The sequence below is a fragment of the Papilio polytes genome, unplaced genomic scaffold (assembly GCF_000836215.1).
Source record: "Papilio polytes unplaced genomic scaffold, Ppol_1.0 DF821610.1, whole genome shotgun sequence".
NCBI lineage: Eukaryota > Metazoa > Arthropoda > Insecta > Lepidoptera > Papilionidae > Papilio > Papilio polytes.
Genome location: NW_013527594.1, coordinates 227,597 through 252,674, shown reverse-complemented (window position 1 = coordinate 252,674; position 25,078 = coordinate 227,597). Strand labels below are relative to the sequence as shown.

The 25,078-nt window shown below is 31.9% G+C and overlaps 1 protein-coding gene across 1 annotated transcript; it reads right to left on the bottom strand.

The window, feature by feature from the left end:
- Positions 1-20,918: 20,918 nt before the first annotated feature.
- LOC106108353 (allantoicase-like) lies at positions 20,919-23,941 on the bottom strand. The gene is made up of 8 exons (XM_013289505.1): positions 23,805-23,941; positions 23,362-23,560; positions 23,078-23,158; positions 22,813-22,973; positions 22,301-22,457; positions 22,085-22,231; positions 21,579-21,760; positions 20,919-21,419 (listed from the first exon to the last, which is right to left on the bottom strand). Exons 1-8 carry the CDS (start codon positions 23,859-23,861, stop codon positions 21,291-21,293), a joined length of 1,113 nt encoding a protein of 370 aa, XP_013144959.1. The 5' UTR covers positions 23,862-23,941; the 3' UTR covers positions 20,919-21,290.
- Between the last annotated feature and the right edge of the window lie 1,137 nt (positions 23,942-25,078).

Sequence of the window (25,078 nt, the reverse complement as noted above, 5' to 3'; positions counted from 1 at the left end):
TCTTTGTCCGTCTTAAAATTTAAGTGGAGAACTTTAGTTTGCGAAGAAAGAGCACTTGATAAGGCATCGCTGGAAATACTAAAGTCTTTTGACGTTAGATATTTTAAATGCAACGCGCCGCAGGTGTTCGTAATTTCAATTGTTTAAATGGAAATTTGAGATCGGCGAGGGATTTAATGTCGGGACACCATTCAGACTGAACAGATTTACCAATATTTTTAATAATTTCTAAGTTACTAAATAGATTTTTCTATCATATTCTCGATGAGCATTTAACATCAATCTGTTACTTAAGGGCTGATTCATCGGCAACATCACGACCATGCTAAATTGTTATTAGTTGGAATTAAATAATTTAAACATTCGTAAGACATTTTATAACTAAATATCATACGGCAGTTACCCGCGTCTACTGGTACCGTCACCAAAAAAAGTACACGTGAGTAACAGCCGTATAATATTTAGTTAGTTAGATTTAGTTTTATGTTTGATATTGGCTATTTCTCTCAAAGGTATAATTTTTCTATTTTATAGTTTCGAATAAAACTTCAAAGACATTTTGCATTGGAATACGTTAAGTTATCTGTGTAGAACTTATCACATTAACTTTGAATATTTAATCCTTCAGTTAACTTGTTTTACTCTGCAAAGTTGAGAGTGCAAAGTGTAATAGAGCTGGAAATTCTGATGCGACGAGCAAGTTAGATTAGCGGTTGCAGAGCATTGAGTTTTAATTTACGTGAATAATGAGGTTTTATTCGACATTTTACTAGTAATAAATAAAAAATAATAATAAAGGAGATCTGAATGTCGGTAAATACACTTAACCATGGAACGCTACCAAAAAAGTAAGAAAATTCGATATTCGAAATTAATTGTCAACAATAATGTTGGTTTGATTTATTCTCTTGCTTCCTGATAAACAGTACGCATTTTCCCATTACAGTATCGCTTTACAAATTCAGTAGTAGTCGGTATATTGGGAAATATATTGTTTATAATTTCCTCAGAGACCGCGAGAATTGATTAAATGAATTGGAACTTGTTTGCCCTTTCAATTGGGTGTAATAACTTGCAGTTTATTTATTGGGAAAGAAATCAAATACCTGTATTATTTTGTAAATGATTTTTAAATAAAAATATGGTCTATGTTGCGAGTGCTGGATACGAATAACTCTGGACCATGGCAATCTACGGAGAAGGCCTATGTTTAGCAGTAGACAACCTTAGGCGGATGATGATGATGATGATGGTGGTGGTGATGATGATGATGATGATGATGATGGAGAATTTAAACAAAAGACATTAAATATTAATTAAAGAAAGATTAAATTATATGTTACGTATAAGTGTTAAATATTGCTTGCAAAAACCGCAGGGGCATACCTTTTTTTAACAATTTAAATTTGTTAAATACTGTTTTATGTTAATAAAGTGCAGTTGTTTTACTAAAGGGAAAATAAAATGTCCGCACAGAATTATTTATGCCGCTGAGTCCCATAGGTATTGCTGCAGTGAACTCAACTTATCAAGCAGAAATACACTTTAATGGTATAGAAACAGATTTTTTTTCACTTTGTTGATATTTATAATAATTTTAATTACTGAAACTTTTTCTAAAAGGCCGTCCAGATAAGATTAGCATAAAGTTTTTCTACACGAAGAGAGCAACTTTAATGTCTATAAAACGGCCTAGTCTTTTAATTTCTTTTTTAAAGTAATATTATTCATTTGATTAAATTGGTTTTCTGATGAAAAATTATTTTTTTAGGATAAAATAATTTCGTTAAATTAAAAATTATATCCAGAATCTTAATAAGTTTAGAGTAAAAGTAATCATTTTGTAATAAAACCTTAAGTTTTAATTGATCAGTTCTACTGTACAGTTATATCTGTCTTTAATGAGCCACTATATCTGTTAAATGTTCAAAATATTTACACTTTAGGATGCATTGTTAGAGCGCGCACATTTGACTAAACTGTCGCACAACTGTTTTGTCGCGCTTTGATTCCTATAAGCGTATAAAGGTGAGCACACTACTCGATTTTTAGTTGTACAACTGAACAGTTGAATTGGCTTCGAAACAATAGACAATCGCAGAAATATTATGCGATAGTCAAAATAGTTACACAATAAACGTTTTCGTTTTTTTTAAAACAAAACACTGCAAAATAGCCACTTTTCACTAAATCGTATCCTCTTTAGGTAAGCTAGGGAAGGGACACAAAAAACACCGTATTTGCTAGTGTGAGTGACGTCAAAGTGACTTTGCTGTTTCCGGATCAGTTAACTTGTCAATAAAGCGACCTTCTCTCCGTTTATATTTTCGGAAATGGTAGTACGGTTAATTTGGAAAACGTTTTTACGGATATTTTCGTAGGTTCAATTGCTGATTGATCTTTTTTCACAGAACGAAACGGACGTGAATTTTGTGTGAAAAAATATATCGTGTTTTGTGTAACTTCTAAATCATTTTAATATCGATATCCGATCTTTAAAATTGATCCGAAGTTCACGTGTGAAGCGGACACAAACTTAGGTATAGATAATTTTGGATTGTTTCTGAATTCGGATCGGATTTTGAAGCTGGATTTAATGGAGTTAAAGTTTTTTTTACTAAAAATTTAAGTATGAGTTCGGCATTGGAATTCACAGCGATCCTTGGGAGTGGCTTACTCCCAGCAGTGGGCGACATGCAGTTTACATGGATAATGATGAAGATGATGATGATGATGATGATGATGATGATGATGATGAAGAATCACAACATTGATTATAAAACGTAGAATAGTATTCAAAAAGTATCTATGTGAATCAAAATGTTTGTGATGTACTTTGGTGATGTGGTTGTAAAATCAAATATTAATCCGGTAAATAAAGCCTTTAGACTAAAGGATGTTTGATTACGATCTCCTTTGATGTCCCTTTAGGTGGATTTATTTGTGGTATTATCATAAGATACGCAGAACTAGCTATCAAAATGACGCAATCTAACAAAAGATTATCCATTTTCCTTGTTCAAATCAATTTGTCTATCAAGTTGATGCTTTCGAATTAAAACTGGCATGTTTACTATTCTAGAACATGGTAACAAACGAAGTAAAAATAATTTAATATGAATGAATATTTGGAGCGTGCGCACACCTGAAATTAAGCTATCGCATAATTGTTTAGTCTCGCTTTGATTCCTTTGAGCTTATATGGTGCGCACACTACTCGATTTTTACTTGTGCAACTAAACAGTTGAATTGGCTACGAAACAATCGACAATCGGACAACATTTGTGCGGCAGTTTAGTGTCAGGCACTCACGCTCTTAGCATCATATTTCTCATATTTTCTTTTACTGTATAGAATATGAATTTAAGTTATACAAATCATTTGAATTCAGTCTATTCTATTCAAAAGCAGACTATAAGTTTCACTTTGACGTGGTCTTTAAGACTTGGGCTTTCTATATCCAGTGGCAGACGTTAGCGGATATTAAATGTCCAACGTAGATGCTAGGGACAGTTACAAGTCTAGTCATAAGCCAGGCGAGTCTTACGATCATAATTACTGAGAAATGTATTCGTGATCAATAAAACAAGCAAATGAAAAAGAAAATTGAGTTTTTAAAGTACAAAAATGTTCAGGACTTTTAAAATTTTTAGTGGTAATTATGAATATTTACTAATACTTTTTAAACGAATTACTTTTCAAGTCAAAATTCGTTTTATTATCCATTTGTTGTAATTAAGTTCTTGAGTCAACTGAAGGACATAAAGGCGGTTTCCCAGTTACGTTTCACCATGCCTTAGTGTTTTTGGTTTTACTCCCTTACGAAACTTTAGTTTTACTCCCTTAAACCATAGGTCAACTTTACAATATTTCGTTTGTAGGGAATGACAAGGAACTTCAGAAACCCATTACTACAAAGTAATAAGTTAAGTAAATTAATGAGTTATTGTTACCTCAGGTTTTGTGGTTTAAATAATCTGAAACTTTTATAAAAATAAAGTTCTTGTAATACTTTTAGACAAGTTCTCAGCGTCGAGAGCTCGTTATCCTTTTATTTGCAGGAATTTCGGAGCGAGATTAAATAGTTCTTCGTGAGTGTCACGGCTATGCAATTTCACAGACTCGATTAATGTCTGCGAGACACGCTACCCTTACAGTTTCACATAACTCTGGATTTAATAGAAAAAACAATATTTGTAAGCATATTTTTAAACTCTTGTGTAACATGTAACGTTTGAATCGAACCAATTGAGTAGACGTGGAGTCTATTTACACGATACTAAACTTTTTGACTATACAAAACAATTGTTTTAATTTTATTGTTTAAACCATAAATATTTTATTATTGTTGATACAATTTCAAGACGATAAAATGTCTGTTAATAATTTTCTTTAGCATAATTTTTGTGAATTGTAAGTCAAAATTTAAGCTGATATTATAAGATTTTTATACATTTGAAATTTCGAAAGATTGTCCTAGAATGTGGCTTGATTTATTATTGATTTTTTTTTAACTTCCTTGATTCAATAAAAGCAATAATCTACTGTTTTGAAAACGTGCCGCAACGACGACGGGAGAGCTGAATTTATCTATCTTTAGATTTAATTTAAAATATCACAGCTTCATTTTTATTAACCAGATATTATCTTTGGTAATGTGTTTATTTTGATTTCTTGTATTATGTATGTGTTATACGTCTTAACCGATTTTGTACATACAGTCATAAAAGTGAGGTTTTTTTTAATAACTATCCCACTATGTGAAATTGTTGTTTTTTGAAAGATAATAATAATTGTAGTATTTTAACAAAAAAAAACTAAAAATGTCTACAGTAACTAACATTTTTAAAAACAAAAACTTGAATCTCGGCTACAATGTTTTTTTATTCAAAATAATAGTTATATTATGTTTTTTGTTGATAAAGCTAAAAAAATATAGTATTACTGCTGTATTTTTATTCTTAATGCAGGTAATATTCGTGTTCCGAGCATCTCCTGAAACAAAAGACATTCTCGCAGTGTTTCAACGCCGCTGAGCAGAAACGTCATGTAATGCACAGATTTATAGCGTATAAACTGACTTCATAGAATTTTATAGCAACAAAATATGATAGATGTAGTTAATATAAAAATTTAGCCTAAATGTTACGCAACTTGGCTCATTTCAAATCATTATCTTGCTTTTATCCCTACGGAGGGCAAAGTATTCACTGCTCTTCTATCTATATCAGCCGTCGTATCTAAATTTACTCTATTCTTAAGCATATCCTCCTTCACACAATCTATACATACTTTCTTTGGTCTTCTATATTTGTAGCCATTTACATTAGTTCATTTACGTAACTAACGATCAGGTTTTTAAATTACGAACTTAGCTTTCAAATGCAGCTATTTTTGCATACAACGCTGTCAGATAAAAGATAAAAACATATAAATATATTTTTAAGCTTCGTAGCACCGTAGACGTCAATGCTACGAAAAATAATACACTATTTGCCAGTTAGCAGTAAATTATATTTGTTTTAGCCTTAAGTGAAATTTAATTACAATTTAAGGTGTGCATTGTTTGCTAAGAGTGTCAAGAGATATTCAAGGTGCTCGCGTTAATGCTGAGAGGTCTTGCAGATGTTACAACAAATTGTTCTGCGAGCAAGCATTTGGAACGTTATAACAGGGATTTGAAAGTGTACGGGAGTATCATTATGTTTAGAATGTTTAAATCTCTTAAACAATACTTTGTATCTATTGTAGGACTATCGTGTTATCTTACTAATATTATAAATGCGAAAGTTTAGATAGAAGGTTGTGTTAGAGTTTGTAGCCTAAACGACAGTGCGGATTTCGATGAAATTTGGCATAGACGTAGAGGATAGTCTGGAAGAACACATAGGCTACTCGCTTTTATTGTTTTAATTCCACGCGGACGGAGTCGCGGGTGTAAACTAGTGTAGAAATAAATGGGAATAATGCAATGGCTTACCTTAGAGATTTTTATCTGTTGTTTGGGACAAATTTTCTTTGCAAGCGCAAGAACGCTAAAACTCTGAAAAATGCAACTAAATCCCGTGTTAAAAAGTTTTCGGTGATACCGAATGTTCTGCATTTCCGTGGCTTGAAATTCGGTTAAAATAGCTACAGTATCTTTAGATGCCATCTCTTGTATTTACAAGTGTCGACTAGAAAAGCTTTCGTGGTGAAAAATTCTTTACATGCTTTACTATGTTTCTCTGGAAAGGTGAAAATGAACGGTTAAACTATATTGTAAGCGAATACATAGAAGCAATGTTCTAAAACATTTGCCCCCGACGCCGTCCGCGTGGAATTATAACAAAAAGTAGCCTATGTGCTATTCCAGACTATAATGTAGGAGCATTTATACTAAATTTGATCGAAATCCGTACAGCCGTTTAGGCTACAAAAACTAACAAATATCCATCTATCCATCTAAACTTTGACATTTTTAGTATTCGTATGATTAATCAAAGGAATTTGATGAATTCAATAAATGTAACCTATTAATTTTTTTTTTTAATTTGATAAGTTTGATATATGTTTAGTCTGTTTTTAAGGGGATTTGTTTTTATCGAATCTTATTGGAGACTTGCAATTTATATTTAAATCGTATAAAAGCTGTAACGTCAGCTTGATATGCGAAGCGCTATTTCGAGCCAAAAGTTTTGAGCGTGGGATTTACAGGAATTCCACATATATCTGTTTTTCACGCCCCGCCCGCTAAATCCCTTCGTAACGTTGGAATGATAAAACAGTGCGGCAAATGTAATTATTTAAAGCGGGTGCACACTTTGGACTAAACTATCGCACTGTTGTGTGATTGTCGATTGTTTCGCAGCAAATTCAACTGTTTATTGGACAACTTTGTAGTTATTTTTTTATATTAAAAGGCAAAAGAGCAAGTGACTCAATGAATAGAGAAGCGATGGTTGACCTTAGATATCCGCAATTACAGATGCGTTTTTTCATACATAATACACACTAATAATGAATATATCACTGTTAATAACATGTGGTTTTTAAATCCGCATTGCGTCGGTTTAAAATTTAAAAACATTTAAAATTCTTTCGTAATATTCAATAGTGAAAGGTTTAACATTCAGTAAATATGCAATGTTGTCTTAAGCATTGTTATTTTAACGGAATCACGTAACTTTCTGACCTGAGGGAGATGCGTTCGTTTTATCACGGTCCTCCTCACAAAACTTTGGCCCGCGAGGATTTACAGTGAAACGAAAACAAATGCCGCCTATATTTTTATGTGAGAGCACTTTCATACTGCCGTTAATAGTTTCAACTGTCCACAATTTGGTTTATGTAATATTCTCAGAGATCTATTACTGGCTACAATCTCTTTATCAGATAAAATTATTGATTGTTTGCAATTGTTAACCTTTTTTGTAATGGTAGTTTCACACGAGGATATTGACATAGACCCGTAGGATGTCAATACGACTTAGGGTTTTTCAAGCGAGCCTACGATTTCCTGAAAGGCCGGCAACGCATCTATAGTTCCTCTGGTGTTGCTGATGTCTATGGGCGTCGTTGACCACGTTTTACCGCTCGTTTGCCCCTTTTTTATATAAAAAATGATAGTTTTAAATGTTCAATATTAGTTTACTGTACTATCTTTGTATTAAATGAGCATTTGAAATGTGTCCTAGATTTTATCTAACGTTAGTTAATTTATCACAAATAATGTTGTACACAATTGAAAGTCTATGCAATATTTCTGTACAAAATCATACCATTTTACGTTAACCAATTTAAATAACGGCGCCACAAAGGAAATTACGTTTCTTTTCCACAAAATAAATATTACCTTATCGTAATAAAAACAAACAGCAGAATAGCGAAAAATACAAATAAATAGAAATAACACTTCAGGAAATTTCATTTCTTTCGTCTCGTATTTTTTCTGAAGGTGTCCGAGCTATTGTCAATTTCCCAGGGGAAGTCTACATATTATTTCTCTATTATACTTGTCCTCAATTGTTTTTTAAATGCATATTTTCATGCTGTCAAAGATGTAACTCTGTTCAGTTTGTTTTAAACATAATTTTAATGAAGATTACACCGATAGTATAGAAATGGAATAATTTTTGAATGAATTTTTAACAAAAACTCACACTAGACCGTGTTGTATGTTTCATTAGAAATTGTTAGTAATGATTTGATATCTTTAAAAATAAAATATACACGTATAATAAAAGTTACATGATTGTTAAAGTTTTCCATTTAGAAATTAAGGGTAAACGTTAAAAATCTAAGAAAAGGATAACGTAATGGTCGTTTAAATAATTAATGCTAGAATAAGTTTGCCCTGGCTGCGGTCAGGGGCTAATAGTCGGCAGGGGAACAGGGGAGCGAGGGATACGGTTTATTGGGTCAATTTCATTCCATTTGTTACACGCCAGCCTACGGACCCGCACGGTTATATCTGTTAAATTTAGCCACGCAGAGGTAGTTAAAGTTTAAATATAAATAACTTAATCACGTCCCCAATTAGGTTCTTGTAATACGTTTAAATTTACTTTGACTAACAGTAATTTATATATTAACTTTTGCCCGCGACTCCGTCCGCGTGGAAATAAAAAACCTAAGTAGCTTATGTGTTCTCTCTATGTTTTACATTTATCAAATTGCATTGTTGATTAACACAAATTAATTGAGAAAACATTAAGTCAAATGAGTAGAATACCTATTAACGTTATTTATGCGTGAAACAAAATTAATTTACATTTTTTACGAATTTTTCAATTTGTGTACATATCAATAGCGGCTTGTGCATTTGAATTTTCTGAGGCTAAAGTTTCAGATAAAAAATTCTCATTTTTTAAACGAAAATTTTCGCACTCTAAAATAGACTGAGGCTGACAGATGAAAATTTGACGCATAGTAGATTCGTCGGCGATGCTTGTAAAAAGTTATACGAATTCCAGTTTTAGAAACTTTTTATAACAAACCCAAAAACCATGCCTAGTCATGAAATAGTTCTTAACGTTTTTGATACCGAAAATACTAATAAACATTGAATTACGAATTGTGCGGGAATGTCATTTAAATTTTACGATGATTAAATTGCGGACAACCACTGCTTGGGTTCAAAATGTAATGAATGGGTATGAATTTGTAGATAATTAAGGATGCATTTAGAGTGGGTAGCTTTGAGTACACTATCGGTCGAATGTTGTGCGATTGTCGATTGTTTCGCAGCCAATTCAACTGTTTAGTTGTACAACTAAAAATCGTGTAGTGTGCTCACATGCTCATAGCAATCAAAGCGCGACTAAACAGTTGTGCGATAGTTTAGTCAAATGTGTGCGTACTGTACGCAACAGAGTGAAATGGAAGTATCATTTAAATTATATAATAGATAAAAAGGATTAAGTATCTAATACATTATAAATTCCATTTGATAATTAATTGTATTATACGAAACATTAAAGGTACAATAAGGGATAATTTTAAAGTGAAACCGTAAGCGAGATACAGCGGCCGGTCCCTGAGTGGCAATTGTCTGCGCGGGACGCTGCGGTCTTATTTAATTAACTCATCTAATTATAAAACATGTAACCCTAACCCAAAGAGATTCAAAAATATATAGACAAGCATAGTTGAGACTTCATTCGAGACATTTTTCACATAATCCTTACTAACACAATCTGTTAATAGGTCCTCAAAATCACATGACAATGTAATTAATTAAATTTCCTATAGGTGTCACTAAATCATATTTAAATTATTATACGAGTATTTCATTTTAAGACACTTTTTTTATAACAAAAGATGGAGGTTATTATAATTTTGTATTATAGCTAATTATGCCGTGTTTTCCCAAATCTCTTACGGGCCCTCAAGTAAATCGTAGACAACAACAATGCAACAATTCATTTTGTTTAGTAGTATGATTCAGATACAGATAAAGCTAAGAAGATTTTGTTACAAAAAATTGCTTTAAGACTATTTATGGCATTTTTGACCGACTTCCCAAAAGAAGGAGGTATTCAATTCGTCGGTATATTTTTTTTTTTTTTTATTTTTTTTTTATGTGTGTTACGGCATAACTCCGCCGCTAGTGGACCGTGGGTCCCATTTTTTTGTTTAATTTTTTATTGTACATTTTTATACTTTGAAAATACATATCCGATTTCTAATGTTTTTTTATTATTATTTTCTTTATTTCCTGCTGCTGTGCTTCTTGCAGCAACCTTGTTTTCTTTGTAGTTTTTTTTCTAGTTCGATTTCTAATGTTACAATGTCTTACATTAATATGAAAGGTATAAAATAAAATACATCGTTTAAGCGTACAGTGAGAACGCGCTAACGGCGAAGGTCGTTGAGAGGCAATTTACGGGGTTGTAGTGAACAGATGTTACTCCGAAACCCAAAGTCAATTGCTATTTACTACACAATAATATAAAGATGTGATTGTGTCATAAAATAAAGACATTATATTACAAAACATGACTTTTTATGTATTGCATCTAGCAGTAATATGTTATTTCCCTTGTAAATGTAACAGATCTGTGTTAGTAGTACAGGTACAAGTAGCTTCCGCGTGGCAATAAAAAAAAACAAAAGTAGCCTATGTGGTCTTTTAGAGTATGCTCTACATATATGCCAAATTTCATCGATATCCGTTCAGTCGTTATAGCAGTAAACTGACAAACAAACATCCATCTAAATTCGGACATTTGTGTTAATTAGTAAGATTGTCTACTCCACAGTTTTCAAAATTTGTAAAGCTCTTAAATAGTAAATAACTACATACAGTTTATGCTTATTTATTATTCCAAGCTTTTAAATAGATTCGTTATTATCTAATTCCTACGTGAATAATATTCCTATTATCGTCGCCAGGAGAATAATATGAGATAATTGGAACGAGTATGGCATAAAATTTGTAAACACGATTAGACTATTTGTTGAAATAACAGCCTCAAAGATATTATATTTATACGAGTAGGGAGATAATTATAAAATTGTGCTAATTAAGAATATTAGAGAAGAGAAGATGAGTGTGGAGGTATAAAGGTAGACGTGGAAGAGATGGATGGATTGTGTGAGAGGTGACATGATCAAGCACGGAGTGATGACTGAGATGACGGAAGAAGATAATTTAACATGGAAGATGAAAACCTGGTGCGTTGGTATGGAAGAGAACAGACTTAACGTAATTACGAAAGAAGAGAGGAGAAACAAGAGAAGTAAAATGAAAGGGAAATAAATTTGTGACATGATGATGTAATTTAAATGCGGAAATTGATCACAAAGCTATATCAATTACTTTCATCGTCTATGTTGTATTGAAAGGTTTTAGCGACATTTTATTAAATTACGTGAACTACGAGGCTTCCTGATGCGCGCCCGACACGCGACCATGTTCCAGTAATCTGTGTAATTTGAACGCCGACTCAACGTTGCGCGTTTAATCCTTCAATTATGAGCGAAAATAATTTTTATTTATTTACTGCCATAAAGATTTTAATTAAGGAAGCTTTGTGAATTTAATACGAGCATTTAGAGCAAGTTATTTACAGATTATTTTTCCTAAAATATCTATGTGAAGCAGAATTACGAGGAAATTGAAGATGGCACAATAATTGTAACAGATTTCAAAGCCAATAAAACGATCATGTCTATGGAGTAGTCAGATGACGACGACGTAGGAAAGTCGGAGGAATTGAAATTGTTTCGATATAAGACTAAGTGATAGAAACAAAACATTTATAGTAATAACTACAACGTGACTAAGGTAAAAGTATCACAAATTGTTGAAGTTGACAAACGACAAAAGTCCACGTATGACAAAGTTGATGATGATTTTCATACAAATAAATGTTCTAGTCTGTTCTATAGTCAAAAAATATCCTAAAGTAGGAGGAAAGTGGGAGCATTGACACGTTGACATTAAACTGATTACTGGAAGTGATCGCGTGTCCGGAACGCTAAATGAAGCCTTGTTATTGGCCAGCTTTAATGTAAGTTAGGTATGAAATGAAACTCAGTCAGTGTTCTAATGAGAAGTATGACTTTTATAACTAGTGTTATGGTTTTAAAAGAAATACGTAAACAAATGTTAGTCACTTCTTGAACTTGATCGTTGAATCCATCAGTATATCCGTGGTAAAAAGTTATGCCTTCAAATATTACATTTGGATACGCTACCACTTGTTGCTGAGAAAATTCCTATCAAAATACATCATTCTGTTGTTTTGTGTATTCGAGAGAGATGAATTTGTGTTAAATACAGGTATTGCGACAATGGAAACGTGATAAAATGCATAAGAATGTAGTCAATGTATATTTTAAAGGTAGTTGCAAGTAAACAATAGAACATCAATTCCAATAAATATACGACAATAATGTTGAGATGAAAAGGAATGAATTTACATAATTTTCTTGTGAACCACGTTGAAGAAGGAATTGTTGGAACGAAAAAAAGCGAGCGACTCCACGTCGCTTTGGTTGCGTAATTGCCAACCGATTGGTATAGCATTTTATACACAGAATAAATAAAAAATACACACTCTAACTCTTACATTTAGTAAAGTTTTGAATTCTTATGTTGGTATGCATATAAATAAACGTTGATAAAAATAAAAACCATTTTATTTTTGGTACGAGTCATATTTTTATAGACGTAAATTACATACGCAAAATGTATTCCTAGCTTTTCACCAATTTATAATAAGTCGATAGATACAGAATCGTGTTCGTTTTTTTTAATAAAGCAATAACTAAGAATAAATTGCGCTCAATTTACACCACGATAATATTTCCGCTGAATACGACGACATTATGACTTATTGCTTGTTTTAAAATGTTTTCTGTTTCGTGAGAAGCATCTCGGCAGTCTCCTGAGATGGCGGCGTTCCACATTTCACTTTTCCTGACGTTTTATTGTTGAAAAATAATTTTCGTTGTCTTATTTTTGTTAGAAATCAGTCTTCATTTCGCTTCTGTCGTGTCAACAAATTTGAGAAGAACCCTTGGGAGTCAACGTTGAGCCATTTTAAAAAAAGAAAACAAATCTTTCCTTCTACCAAACAGATTTTAAATACGACCAGGTGACTTTTTAGAAAAGCTTTAGTTTGTTACCAAAAAAATCCTGTTATAACCTGATAGTGATCTAATTTCAAGTAAATTGCTTTTGAGAAAGTCATGAAAAATTACCATGACATTATATTTTTGTTCATTATAATATTAATGATAACGTAAGTTGTATTCAATCCAGAAGACAAGTCATTACTCATAAAAATAATTTTCATAAAATACTTGAACAATTTCTTTTGTACGACTTCACAATTCCTATTTATTTGGTGGCCTTATTGTGCCGGAAGTGAACACGAGTGGTGCTTGTTATTCAAATAAGCCTTGTAATTGAACTGTTTTCGAGTCGATATATTAATTATTTGTACAAACATTTTCAAGTACATTAAACAAAGGTACATAAAACTTACTAATTTTAATATACTAGCTATTCATCCTGTATTCGTAGATTGTACGTATAAAATACATAACTTTGAGATTTAATAGTTTTAGAGTGTACAACGTATAAATAAGCACATTTTTTAATGTAAGTACAATTAAAAACTTATAAAAGCAAGTCATTAAAATCATTAAAATTTAATTGAATCATTAAATTGAAAAAAAAAAAAAACATACGTGGAAAAAGATTCATTTTATTGAACCATGTTTTGTATGCTAATAACAGAAAAGGAAAATCATAAATCGTTTCCGCAGCCCTAATGCAGTAATAACATCCCTGTGTTACATCAGTTATGACAAATCGATATACAATAGAACATTTATTTTCCTCTTTTCTTCCCATGTCGCACAATTTTATGCATATCTTACATGTACACTTTAATGTTTTAAAGTCGAAATATATATATTTTGTATGAAACGAATACAATTAAAACGACTGAACTTTAAAAATACTTGTTATTAAAACCAAAACTACATTATCATTTTGTAAGATAGGCTACGTTTATTACTAGTTTTTTTTTAATTAGTGTGAACGATCTCAAATGGTATATGTTGATAATCAATGAGTTATTATTTTTTTCGAGTGTGTTTTGTTTTTATGTGATTTTGCTTGTATTTACGTAACCTAAATGGTTCAACCAATTTTGATGAGTAAGGTGTTATTCATGAAAATGTTGATGATGGTTTTATTAGTGATTTTTTATAATTGTATAATACTTAAAATTAACTGAAACACATGCTTTATATTCGTCATTGTCTAGACATAGTTGTCTTGCCAAAATATATAGTTTCTGTCCACTTGTCTCCCTGACAGAGTAATTAATGAACCTTCGTAAGATTAGTCTGTGCCGGCCACGCTTTATGTAGTTTTCAAGGGTCATTTACTTTGGACAAACTGGAGCTTGTCATGTAAGTTATTGTTTAACTAACCGCGTTGTAACTATCGTGTAGACAATGGATTTGGTATACGGAATGACTTATCCTTTATAGCTATAAATGTATGAAAAATACTAATGGGATTTTTCTAAGATAACCAAGCTGTACTACTACAATGGTCTAGAGAAGAATATGATATCTCATACTTTAAATGTGGTAATAAATCTTTTTATAAGATAAGGTGTTTACGGCAGAAACACCGAGGTGATCATTCTAAATTCAAAATACTAACGTTATCAATAATTACAGATTGTAATTTTTTTTCCGGTAAATTGTAAAACAAAAATATGTGTTACATATGTATATATCTAACGTTACATATGTTGCTCTTATATACAAAGTAGATACATAGACATTTGAGAAAGTCACGTTTGCCAATACAGGGTGTATCGGTGAACGTGACTGGCCCAAATTTCTAAGGCTTTGTTCGACGTAACTGTAGCAATTCCCAGTAATTGTGAGTTACAACGGTAACTACATGAATTAGTTTAAACAGAATCAGGTATGAATTCATAGCCTTCAAATCTATGCTTTTTTCGATCTTCCATTACAATTGTAGTTATATATTGCACCTTATGTCTATGGTTACCTGCGAGGAATTAAACGTAAAGTTATGAAATAGTTTCTGTGATCTTCCATACTATGTTCTACATCTATGCTACATGCGTCAAGATCCGGTAAACAGTTTAAGAGATTGTAACAAACATCTTAACATTCTCATCATAATATTAGAATGAAAGTAGTATGGTGTTATAATTACTTTTTCCGTTAACGTAAACTAAGATATTGGAAAATCGTAGTCGACGTTTTTAATAAATCGCTGACTTGCATCTCCCCACTTAAGTATAAGTGACATTAATTCTCGATACTTTATAAGAAAATGTCTTATAAATTTTACGAGATGTAACGTAATGTCCTAAGGGCGGTGTCATGTTCTGAATAAGTAAGGACAGCATTTCATGCAAATGTATGCAAAGCGACGCTTCGATATGCGGTTACCCGATAACAGAATACATCCGTATTGAAACCTTGTAACACAACGTGTTGCGAAACCTGTGTTTAACAAGATATTTGATAGCATGAAACAATTAAATTATATTATGAGTTGTAGTAAACAATTACCTCAATGTTATTCGTCTTAAGCAATTTTTTACATTATCATATGTTAAAAAATATGCTGATGTTATTACTGATTAGTAACCGTTGATTTTCACTGTCGTAGATAGTCTTTTATTTTAAAAAAAGTATGGCAAATATTGCTTGACTGACTCGGGATGATTTTTAAAGATATCTCGTCCTTGTAAACATGTTTTCACAATTCCTTTTATTAATGTTATGGTTCTCGAAGTAAAGATGGTTCTATTAAGCTTCTGCCATTATCAAGATTAACGACGAAATAAGGATCCCTTTCTTATTTTTATCCTTCATCATAATAATGGAAATTTTCAGACCGTAATTTCAACACCAGTTTTCCGTAGAAGAGATTGTTTGTCAGGAATTGTGTACAAAAATAATGTCTTTATAAATTTAACCATTCAACATACATTGGGGTTTTTATTTTAATCTTTTTGTTGTAAGTTATTATGATTTAATTACAGCTCAATAATATAAATATACAAACACATTACTTTCACAATATTTCGATACATTCTAACTATAGACATTTGGAACAAAAGACTGCATTTGAAGTAAATTCTTTTCTATTTGAAAATCACAGCATGGTTTCGGGAAGGGAGAGATGTTCCAGCGAAGGGAGACGTTTTATTCAAGAGTATCTCATTAATCTTGATCACAGGGACAACTCAAATAGCAGTCGGCGTCTCGGGGCGTTAAGAAGCTTTGCATTTAGATTTAGGCGGATATCTTAACATATACTAATAGTATACTCTTATTCAAAACAAAGAAATATTGTCTGAATTGAATTAGCAACGTTCACGTGCAGTTTTGGAATTCGAGTCGTTTTTATGTTTATTTTTTTAACCTTATTTAAATTGGTAAAAATGTCGACTGATGATGGAATTGTTATTTTTTTTATTCTGATTTTATCGTATATTTGTTATGTGTTAAATTAAGTTAACATTTGCAAATAATTTTGTATGCAATATAATGTTTTATCCAATTTCGTATAATTAATTTTGATCAAAGGAAAATTTCTTCGGAAGCTGTCAAATGGCTTTACATTCACAATTTTGATTTGGGAAAGAAATTCTTTGCGACGATGATTCGTGATAATATTTGAGTAGCAGGCGTCCCTTTTTTACTAATTTAATGAAATTTACACGAACATTCTAAGATGTCCTTCTGATAGATTATTTAAGAACTTTTTTGTATCTAAGTAATATTGGTATTTAACATTTATATTTACTATATCGATGTCCAGCAAAATCGTTAGTCCATCCCTGTACAATTATTTCAATTAAAACTTTATAAAAACACATCGTGGTCCAAAATACCCGTTCTGATAGATCGTTATTCCAAGCTTACGCCTACGTAATCACACAAAGATGGGATTTCGTACAAAATACTCACGTGGCAACAGAGCGGATGAAAGGATTACACGTGCTTCTGAAATTATTTTAGACTAGACATTTTCCTGAAGCATTTCATCGTTTAAGATAAGCAAGAACTTCACTAACGTCAATAGCTTAACAAACACAAGGCATAGAACGTGAGATATGGAAGATAATACAAGAAGTGAACATTTTACTGCGATGACGTCACGGTGGTATAACGTACAAAAAAGTTTACGACAGTTGACATAAGCTAATCTTTTCAGAAGATTTAAAAACCTTTGTCGCTGGTGGTATAGTTATAATCGATTTATTTTGTGTAGTATTTTTTTATTACAACAAAGTCTAGTTACCTTTTTATCTTTATTTCCTTCTGTTTTGATAATTATTTATTATGTATATTTGTAGTCTATTTGATGGAATAGATAACAGATCTGAGTATAATTGTGAGCGAGACAACCAAGCCCGCGTCACACCCTCGTCACGGCGACGACGTTATTACCTTACAAAATGTATCATCATAAATATCCTTTTAGAAGTCAATCGTGACGTTTAGAGATTTAATATTCTGTCCCGTCATAATCTTATTTCATTTGAATAACTATTCTCGTATTAAACTGAATTCTCAACTACAAAGGAGAAAATCTATTTCGGTTAAGTTTAAGTTTAGTCTACTATAATTACAGTGTAACAACTATCACTGCCACACAATCATTTAATATTCTGACACCCTTAGTGAATCTTTAGTATGATTAAACAAGAATTAAATATCTGAGCGCCGCAGTTAAGGCATATACTAGCGCCTTTTTAATGCGCGATAAAAACACGTTAACATAGTAAAAGTTTATTTTCATGTAATTTTTATATGATATGCCGTAAAACACGATATTCAGTACGGTATTTTGAACCTTGGGTTAACAAAACTAGAATAATTTAAAAGCGTTCACGTTAAAAAAGCGCCAACGTCGAGCGTTAGAAAAACGCCCGTACTAGGGCGTACATGATGAAATGATGACTTTCTAGTACGAATAGTGATGTTTAACTTTTACCTGATTTCTTCAAATAGTAGCTGCATTGACGCTTTCCTAAACGTAAAAGCTATGTTCAGTTAACGATCAAAGAACTTGGTAGAGTGCCAAAATAAATTAGACCGTACAAGACGTAACGTACTTCTGACTTCGGTATATCTGTATTTTACTCTAATCTATATGGTTGGCCCCAATATACAATCTTTAATATAGACCTAAAGGTTTTCAATAACTTTGGATAAGATGAGGCAGCAAATTATCGATGGAATGTTGCAATTAGATCCTTAGTAAGAAAAAATCGACTAAGATGGATTATGGTCAACTAACACTATGTACTCGGATTATTCTCAACCGTCACCCCGCTCTGTCCCCACGTGGCGAAGGTTAAAATGAAAAGTTTCATCCATCCCACCTTTTAGTCTCACTATCACCAATAAGGATGGAACCGTTATGAAATAAAATAAGTTGTAAACGTTCCCTTGTCGCAAAGGTGGGATGGATGAAACGTTTTATTTTCATCTGTCCTCACATGGGGACAGAGCGGGGTGACGGTTGTGAATAATCCATTTAGTCTATACTTACTTATCATGGATCTTTTTTTTAGTAACATAAGTCTTAACATCGTCGGTCAATTTGAATGAAAACCTCTATTAGGTCGGTTAATATTGAATTAAGATTGATTATTGAGTCCAACAATGTATCAAAGGAAAGGAAAGTATAGAAGCAATCTTAAAGTCGTAATATATGCGATTTTATTTGGAATACCAAAGGATTATTTTGCAAAATAAGTATAAATATATTTCCTTAACTAAACGCTTTCGAATGCCGGAGCGTCTCAAGATGTTCTTACTTTCAAATTTAAAGCGGGCTCCAGTGCTCTATCCTTTCGAAATGAATCTGTAAAAGCAATATCATTTGTTTTGAATATCCGATTTAAATTGCTCGCTCCGATATAATATATAGCAACGAATGTTTTGCTATCGTTTATTTTGGGTAGCAATGTTTGAATGGTGCAAAAACAATGTTACAATCCTAAAAGACATCTTTTTTAGCTTTAAATCTGCACATAAACAAACATTTTTTTTATAACTTGCAATTTCTCATCGAAAACAAACATTATTTAATCATACTAATATTAAAAATGTGAAATTTTAAGTGGATTGAAATTTGTTACAGTTTATAGCCTAAACGGCTGACCGGATTCTCATGAAGTTTGGTATAGACGTAGTTAGTAGTATGGAAGAACACATAACACTGGCTTTTGTTTTTTTTAATGCCCGAACGGAGTCGAATATTTGATTCAATGTTTCCTCGAACATTTATCGGTTATGAATAGGTTATGTTAAATCAAAACATGAATTATTATATTTAAAACAACTTTTCGCCCGCGGCTCCGACTGCGTGTAAATTAAAACAAGAGTGAATAGCCTATATGTTCTTCCAAACTACGCTCTACGTCTATGCCAAATTTCATCGAAATCAGTTCTGTCGTTTAGGCTACAAACTCTAACAAACATCCATACATCTAAACTTTTGCATTTATAATATTAGTAAGATAATAATTAATGTTATATGCGCGTGTTAAGGATGGTGTCATTCCCCGCGTGATAATCTCTGAACTCCGTTTACTGATATACTATTCTGATCCAGTTGAGAACCGGTACGAACCGGTTAATGAAACAGAATGTTATGCCTGATAACTATGTATATAAACAGCGATGATTTGGAAATGCGGATGGTCGAAACACTTAATTAGGTCATCAGTATGTATAATTTGATTAAACATTTTAATATAAATTAATTGTGTTTAAGAAAATGATAATTCAAGGATACTTCATGTTTGTTTTAATTGCGTGTGTACTTGATCAAAGTGTGCTAACGTAAGTATACAATTTTGTTAAAATGTGTTACTTGTTCCGATAAAATAAGCATAGGGAAGAGAAAATCTAAATCTAAACAGTTTACTTTATAACTAAAGCACATTTACAAGTAAAAATAATTTACTCCTGTATAGAGATTTCTAACATTCATCTAAGAACAACTCTTGTTTAAAATTTGTCTCAATTTCCAGGGTTTTTTTTATTTTTTACCAGCTTTCGCTCGCGACTCCGTTCGCGTGGATTTAAAAAGAAAGAAAGTGAATAGCCTATGTGTTCTTACAGACTATCCTCTACATCTATGCCAAATTTAATCGAGATCCGTTCAGCCGTTTAGGCTACAAACTCTAACAAACATCCATCCATCTAAACTTTCAAATTCATGATATTAGTAAGAAGTAAGATTAACGAGTGTGGTCTGTCATAAATTATGAGTTAACATAACATAGCAATATTTAAGTGTTTTTAATGAGTGCGGTTTGGATGAGGGATCCTTAGAACACATATTTTTTAATTGTCCGAAACTAAAAGTTCACTTATATGATATTCTTCCTACCTAAATTCCCAGACCCATTAATATTCCATTCTTGCTAACCTTAGTTTACAGCCCCCTGGTGAAGGTTTTATTTAAATTTTTAACTACCATTAATATTAAACTGTAATTAAAATAGTAATATAAATAAATGTTGTATTTAGTGTGTAGTATAGTAACATTGGTGTTGTCCTATTACAGTGCCTCGATTGGTATCATCAGCTACCGGTCATTTGTCAATCACACTGAATTCCGTCTATCTAGTTAACTGCTACTCAAAATTTTAGTCTAGCTTTATATACTTTCAATTATCTTGAACCTTGACGTTGGCGAAATCATCAAAATAACGATGGGGTCCACTAATCATTAAAAAATGAAGAAGAAGAAGTGTTTTTCATTCATTACGAATTCACAATAAATTTGTCAAAACAGGGAAGGCATTTGTAATAATAAACAGTTGTAATGTTTAACGAATATTAATTTATTCATAATAATACTTTTTTAAAATTAAAATCTATTACAAATAACATATAAAACACTGTTAATAAAGTAAAATAATACAAGAGTATTTAATTTCAAATTAAACAAAGCAATGTAACAAAACGTCTTTTTACTGAATACAAAATAAAAGATACATGTTTTGTTACAATATTTACAATTATTTAACTTTACTCTAGGATACACCGCACTCAGAGTTGTCTAATTATTAGTTAATGGACTAACGGCAGAATTGTGAAAAGAATCTCAAACAATACAGTCTTAGTCAACATTTTAAAAATTGATAGATACGACGCTTTTAGAAAAGTTCGTTTCAATATGTGGTCGTTTGAATTTAATATTACTTGTAACTGCTTTAGTAATTGAACCTGACTGCGGTAATATTTAAACTATTTGTACATGATTATTCTGAATTTTCTATTAAACCGAAAACTTTTATCCTACTCAAGCCACCATCGGGTGCTATCGTTACTTTTAAATGTGTGATCAAATCTGACTCCACTTTGTACCAATGTTCCTTGTTTGCTGACAGCTGGAAAGAAATAATACTTTAAAAAATTTCAAACATAGATGTAGGAATCGATGGAGTCTCATTTAAAAAATTAACTAACAATTTGGAATTAAATTAGTTGGTTGTAAATTATTCTTTATTGATTATGATGTAGTTCTTGAATTGTATGGGTTCTCTCACCTTGCTTGAATTTAATATTGTTTGCCACGACGTCTCCTTTGATTCAATCCAATTACAATTATCTAAATAAACGCCTTCGAATTTCACTGAATCAGGAAAATTTCCTTTGAAATGTGTTGTGTCCACGCAAATCTTCTTTATTGTACCGGGAAATCCTAATTTAAATACGGCCCATTCATCTCCTGGAAAAGTGAAAAAGTGTATTAATAAATGATTTTCTTTTTAAACTTATTCCATAAACTTTATTACTTATTATAAAAAAATTATATCTTAAAAGTATCCTAGCTTATATTATAATAATTGAAATTGAAAACAAAAATCTAACTTTAATTTACTTTAAAAACTGCTGTTTGTATATTCATCGATGAAGATTTTTACTAAAACTCTATCAGATAAAAGAAAATGTATCTAAAAATAATGACAAAATATTTATTAATGTAATAATTTATTATTAAAAATAAGCCTTTCCAAAATCTCCTTAAGCAAAAAAAAAAACAAAATTTTACCTTGCAATTTAAGAGTTCCATCTGCATTAGCTTCAATAATGTTAGGTCTATCAAGTCTTCGCGCCGTCTCCCAGCCATCGGACATCGAGCGACCCTTGCCCGGTTTTATTATATTCTTAGGGTGACCGAAATGAGCGTTAGAGAAACCTGGAAATATTGTACTTTAATACAAGTGGAATAAGATTGAAATTACAGGAAGATTTGAATGTGACTAACCAACGCAACATCCTCCGTTAACAACAGACACCAAATCTACTACATCAGTAAGTGCAGGCGGTTCCGGGCGCGGCTCCCCGAACACCCGCAGCCGCGCTATCCCTCCGTCGGGGAACATGTTCACTCGTATGTGGGTCCAGGCTTCGTCACTTAGCACCTGGAATTATATGTATTTAGTGCATCTAGTGTCTATACACTATAGTGAAGTAAAGCTCCTTTGGGAATCTTAGGAGTTTAAGTCTTCTGTACTCTGAAACCCGTTAAAACAGTAAGAGTGTTACAAATAAATAGTTACTAGTTTAAATAATTAAATATGAAGTATGGTTACTAAATTAAATAATCCTTGTGAAATTCTATTGTGAAAATTTTATGAATCTAAAAGTTAATATTTTAGACTATTTCCAATGGTAATTGTTTTAGAAGGAAAGGACGTTTAATTTATCTGTATAATGTTCAAAAGACAATAATATTAAATGGTGCGTGTTTCCGTTCCGAATTATTCATGTAGGTACCTTTTGGTAATTATGTCTCGTTTCTTGATATCCTGGCTGCAATGCGGTAATCGGTACTATTTCTTCCCATTTGTCTGATTCTAGTTTTTTAATTTGTTCCAAATCATCTTCGCTTGTTGCTGTTCCTATTGCTTCTATTCTTCGTGGTATTAGAGATTCCTCTGAAATAACATCAATATCAAATAAATACTACTATCCAATACTGTGGCTACCATAAATAATCATTTTTAGATGTTAATGTGATCAGATTTTTCGTAATACTAACCTTCTGGTGTTAAGCAGGCTGCCTGGATCGAATACTTGGGGGCGTAATTGCCGGTAAAGAATGCTGTATCTACAAGAAAACCTGAAAAATAAGATACTTTAAAAAATGATCGAGAATAATTGAATCGAAATTCTAAAGTGTAAAGACATATAAAACAAAAGTTGTTAGATATGTCACAACAATAATATGATATCTTTAAATGTTTGCTTAACTGAGAGCAAATATATTAATGAAGGAGAAGAATTAATGTAAAAAATACAACAATAGTGAGAAATAATCAATACCTTGGATAACACACTTGGTAGCAAGTTTGAGAATGCACCAGTCATGGCCAGCCACGCGCTTCCTCCTCGTCTCCCAGCCATCCATCCATTTGCCGAACTCCGTATATTTGTCCTCTATGAAAACGGGCTCACTGTCTGATATCATGTTCTCGCAAGTTGCGAAAAAGTCATCCGTTGAAAAGGCGACTTTCCCACCCGCCTGTAACATGAGATTCCTTTCTTAATGCCTTAGTACAGAAATATTGACTATTTTGTTTGTTTGTAATTTACAATTTAATGTATATAAATTAACAAATGAACTTTTTTTTTAATTTATCTCCTTAACTTCTTACGAACTTTAATGGATGTTATTTTAATTTTTAACTAAATAAACCATAAGACTATTAAACGTATTTCTAATAATTTTAAAAATATCGTTTAATCTATTATCTAAAAGTACTTACACCAGCACTAGCCAGTTCACTTAATTCAACAAAACCAGGTTTTATACGTTCGAACATTTTTTACAAATTAATATTTTAAACTGCAATGTTAATACAATATATCACTAAATGCACTGACGATCGTCAACTGAACACAATTATCCCGTCAACCGTTTATATACAATTCGTAAGAAAACTGATAACAATAAAGTATAGAGTTCAATTCAGTAGCATTTCTGTTAACATTCTAATGACACCGCAAATTTTCCTGTCACTTCGAACTACTGTTCTGTTCATTGAACAGTTTTTATTTAATCTATTTTTAGTATTCATGTCAGTAAAATAAAAAAAATATTCAATCTTACAATTCATTCATGTCTGTTCATAGATATAGGTATTTCGAGAAGTCATACGTTATAGTACCAACTAATTAATCTTACCTGTGGTATCGTAGTTTGCTTCTACCATCTTCGCTCTGTCCTAGGCGGTGTTTCCAAATTAGTACAACTTAGTTTCCTTCAAGAAGCGATCGGCATTCATCAAGGCCGTCAACGCGTCTGTAGTTCCTCTGATATTGCGGATGTCCATGAGCACCGATGATCTAGAAGATAAGCTTGAAACTGTATTTCTATAATTTACTGATATATTTGAGCAAAAGTTTAAATTTTACGTTCACAAAACAAAACGTCTAGAATGCATATAACAGCGACTGGTTAACAGCAAAAAAGTGCAATAATTGGATTCGTATAAAACGTTCAGTTTTTGCTAAGCGTAAACAAATTTGTCCTCGGAACTGAAATAGATCACAAACCTTGAATAGTAGTACACTGTATTTTTAGATTGTTATTTTACCTAGATTTTCTGTATTCCTCTAATCTTTTATTCGGCGACATTTTAGTTGCAACTCCGCGATTTGCATGTATTTTTCGTTACCACCAATAGAAACGTTAAAGAGCCTTAATAAGTCAGTAATTAGGCATAATTCCAGATGAAGTCTAGTGTAATTTCAAAAAGAAGTTCTCGGTTTGATTCTGCAAATATTCACTTTATTATAAAAACTATTAGTCAATTACTTGATGTTTAGTGATACTGTCTAAGCTAGGTCTTCACTGAAGGACTAGCCGACCCCTAAGTTAGGAGTGAGTAGGTCTTAGTGAACCATGCTGGCCCAGTGCACGTTTTCTTTCCACATATGGACGATATTTCATTCACTCGTTATATTCATTCTTTCATTAAACCCCTTGAACCATTGACGCTCTTACATCATACAAATATGATATTTTAAATGTTTAATT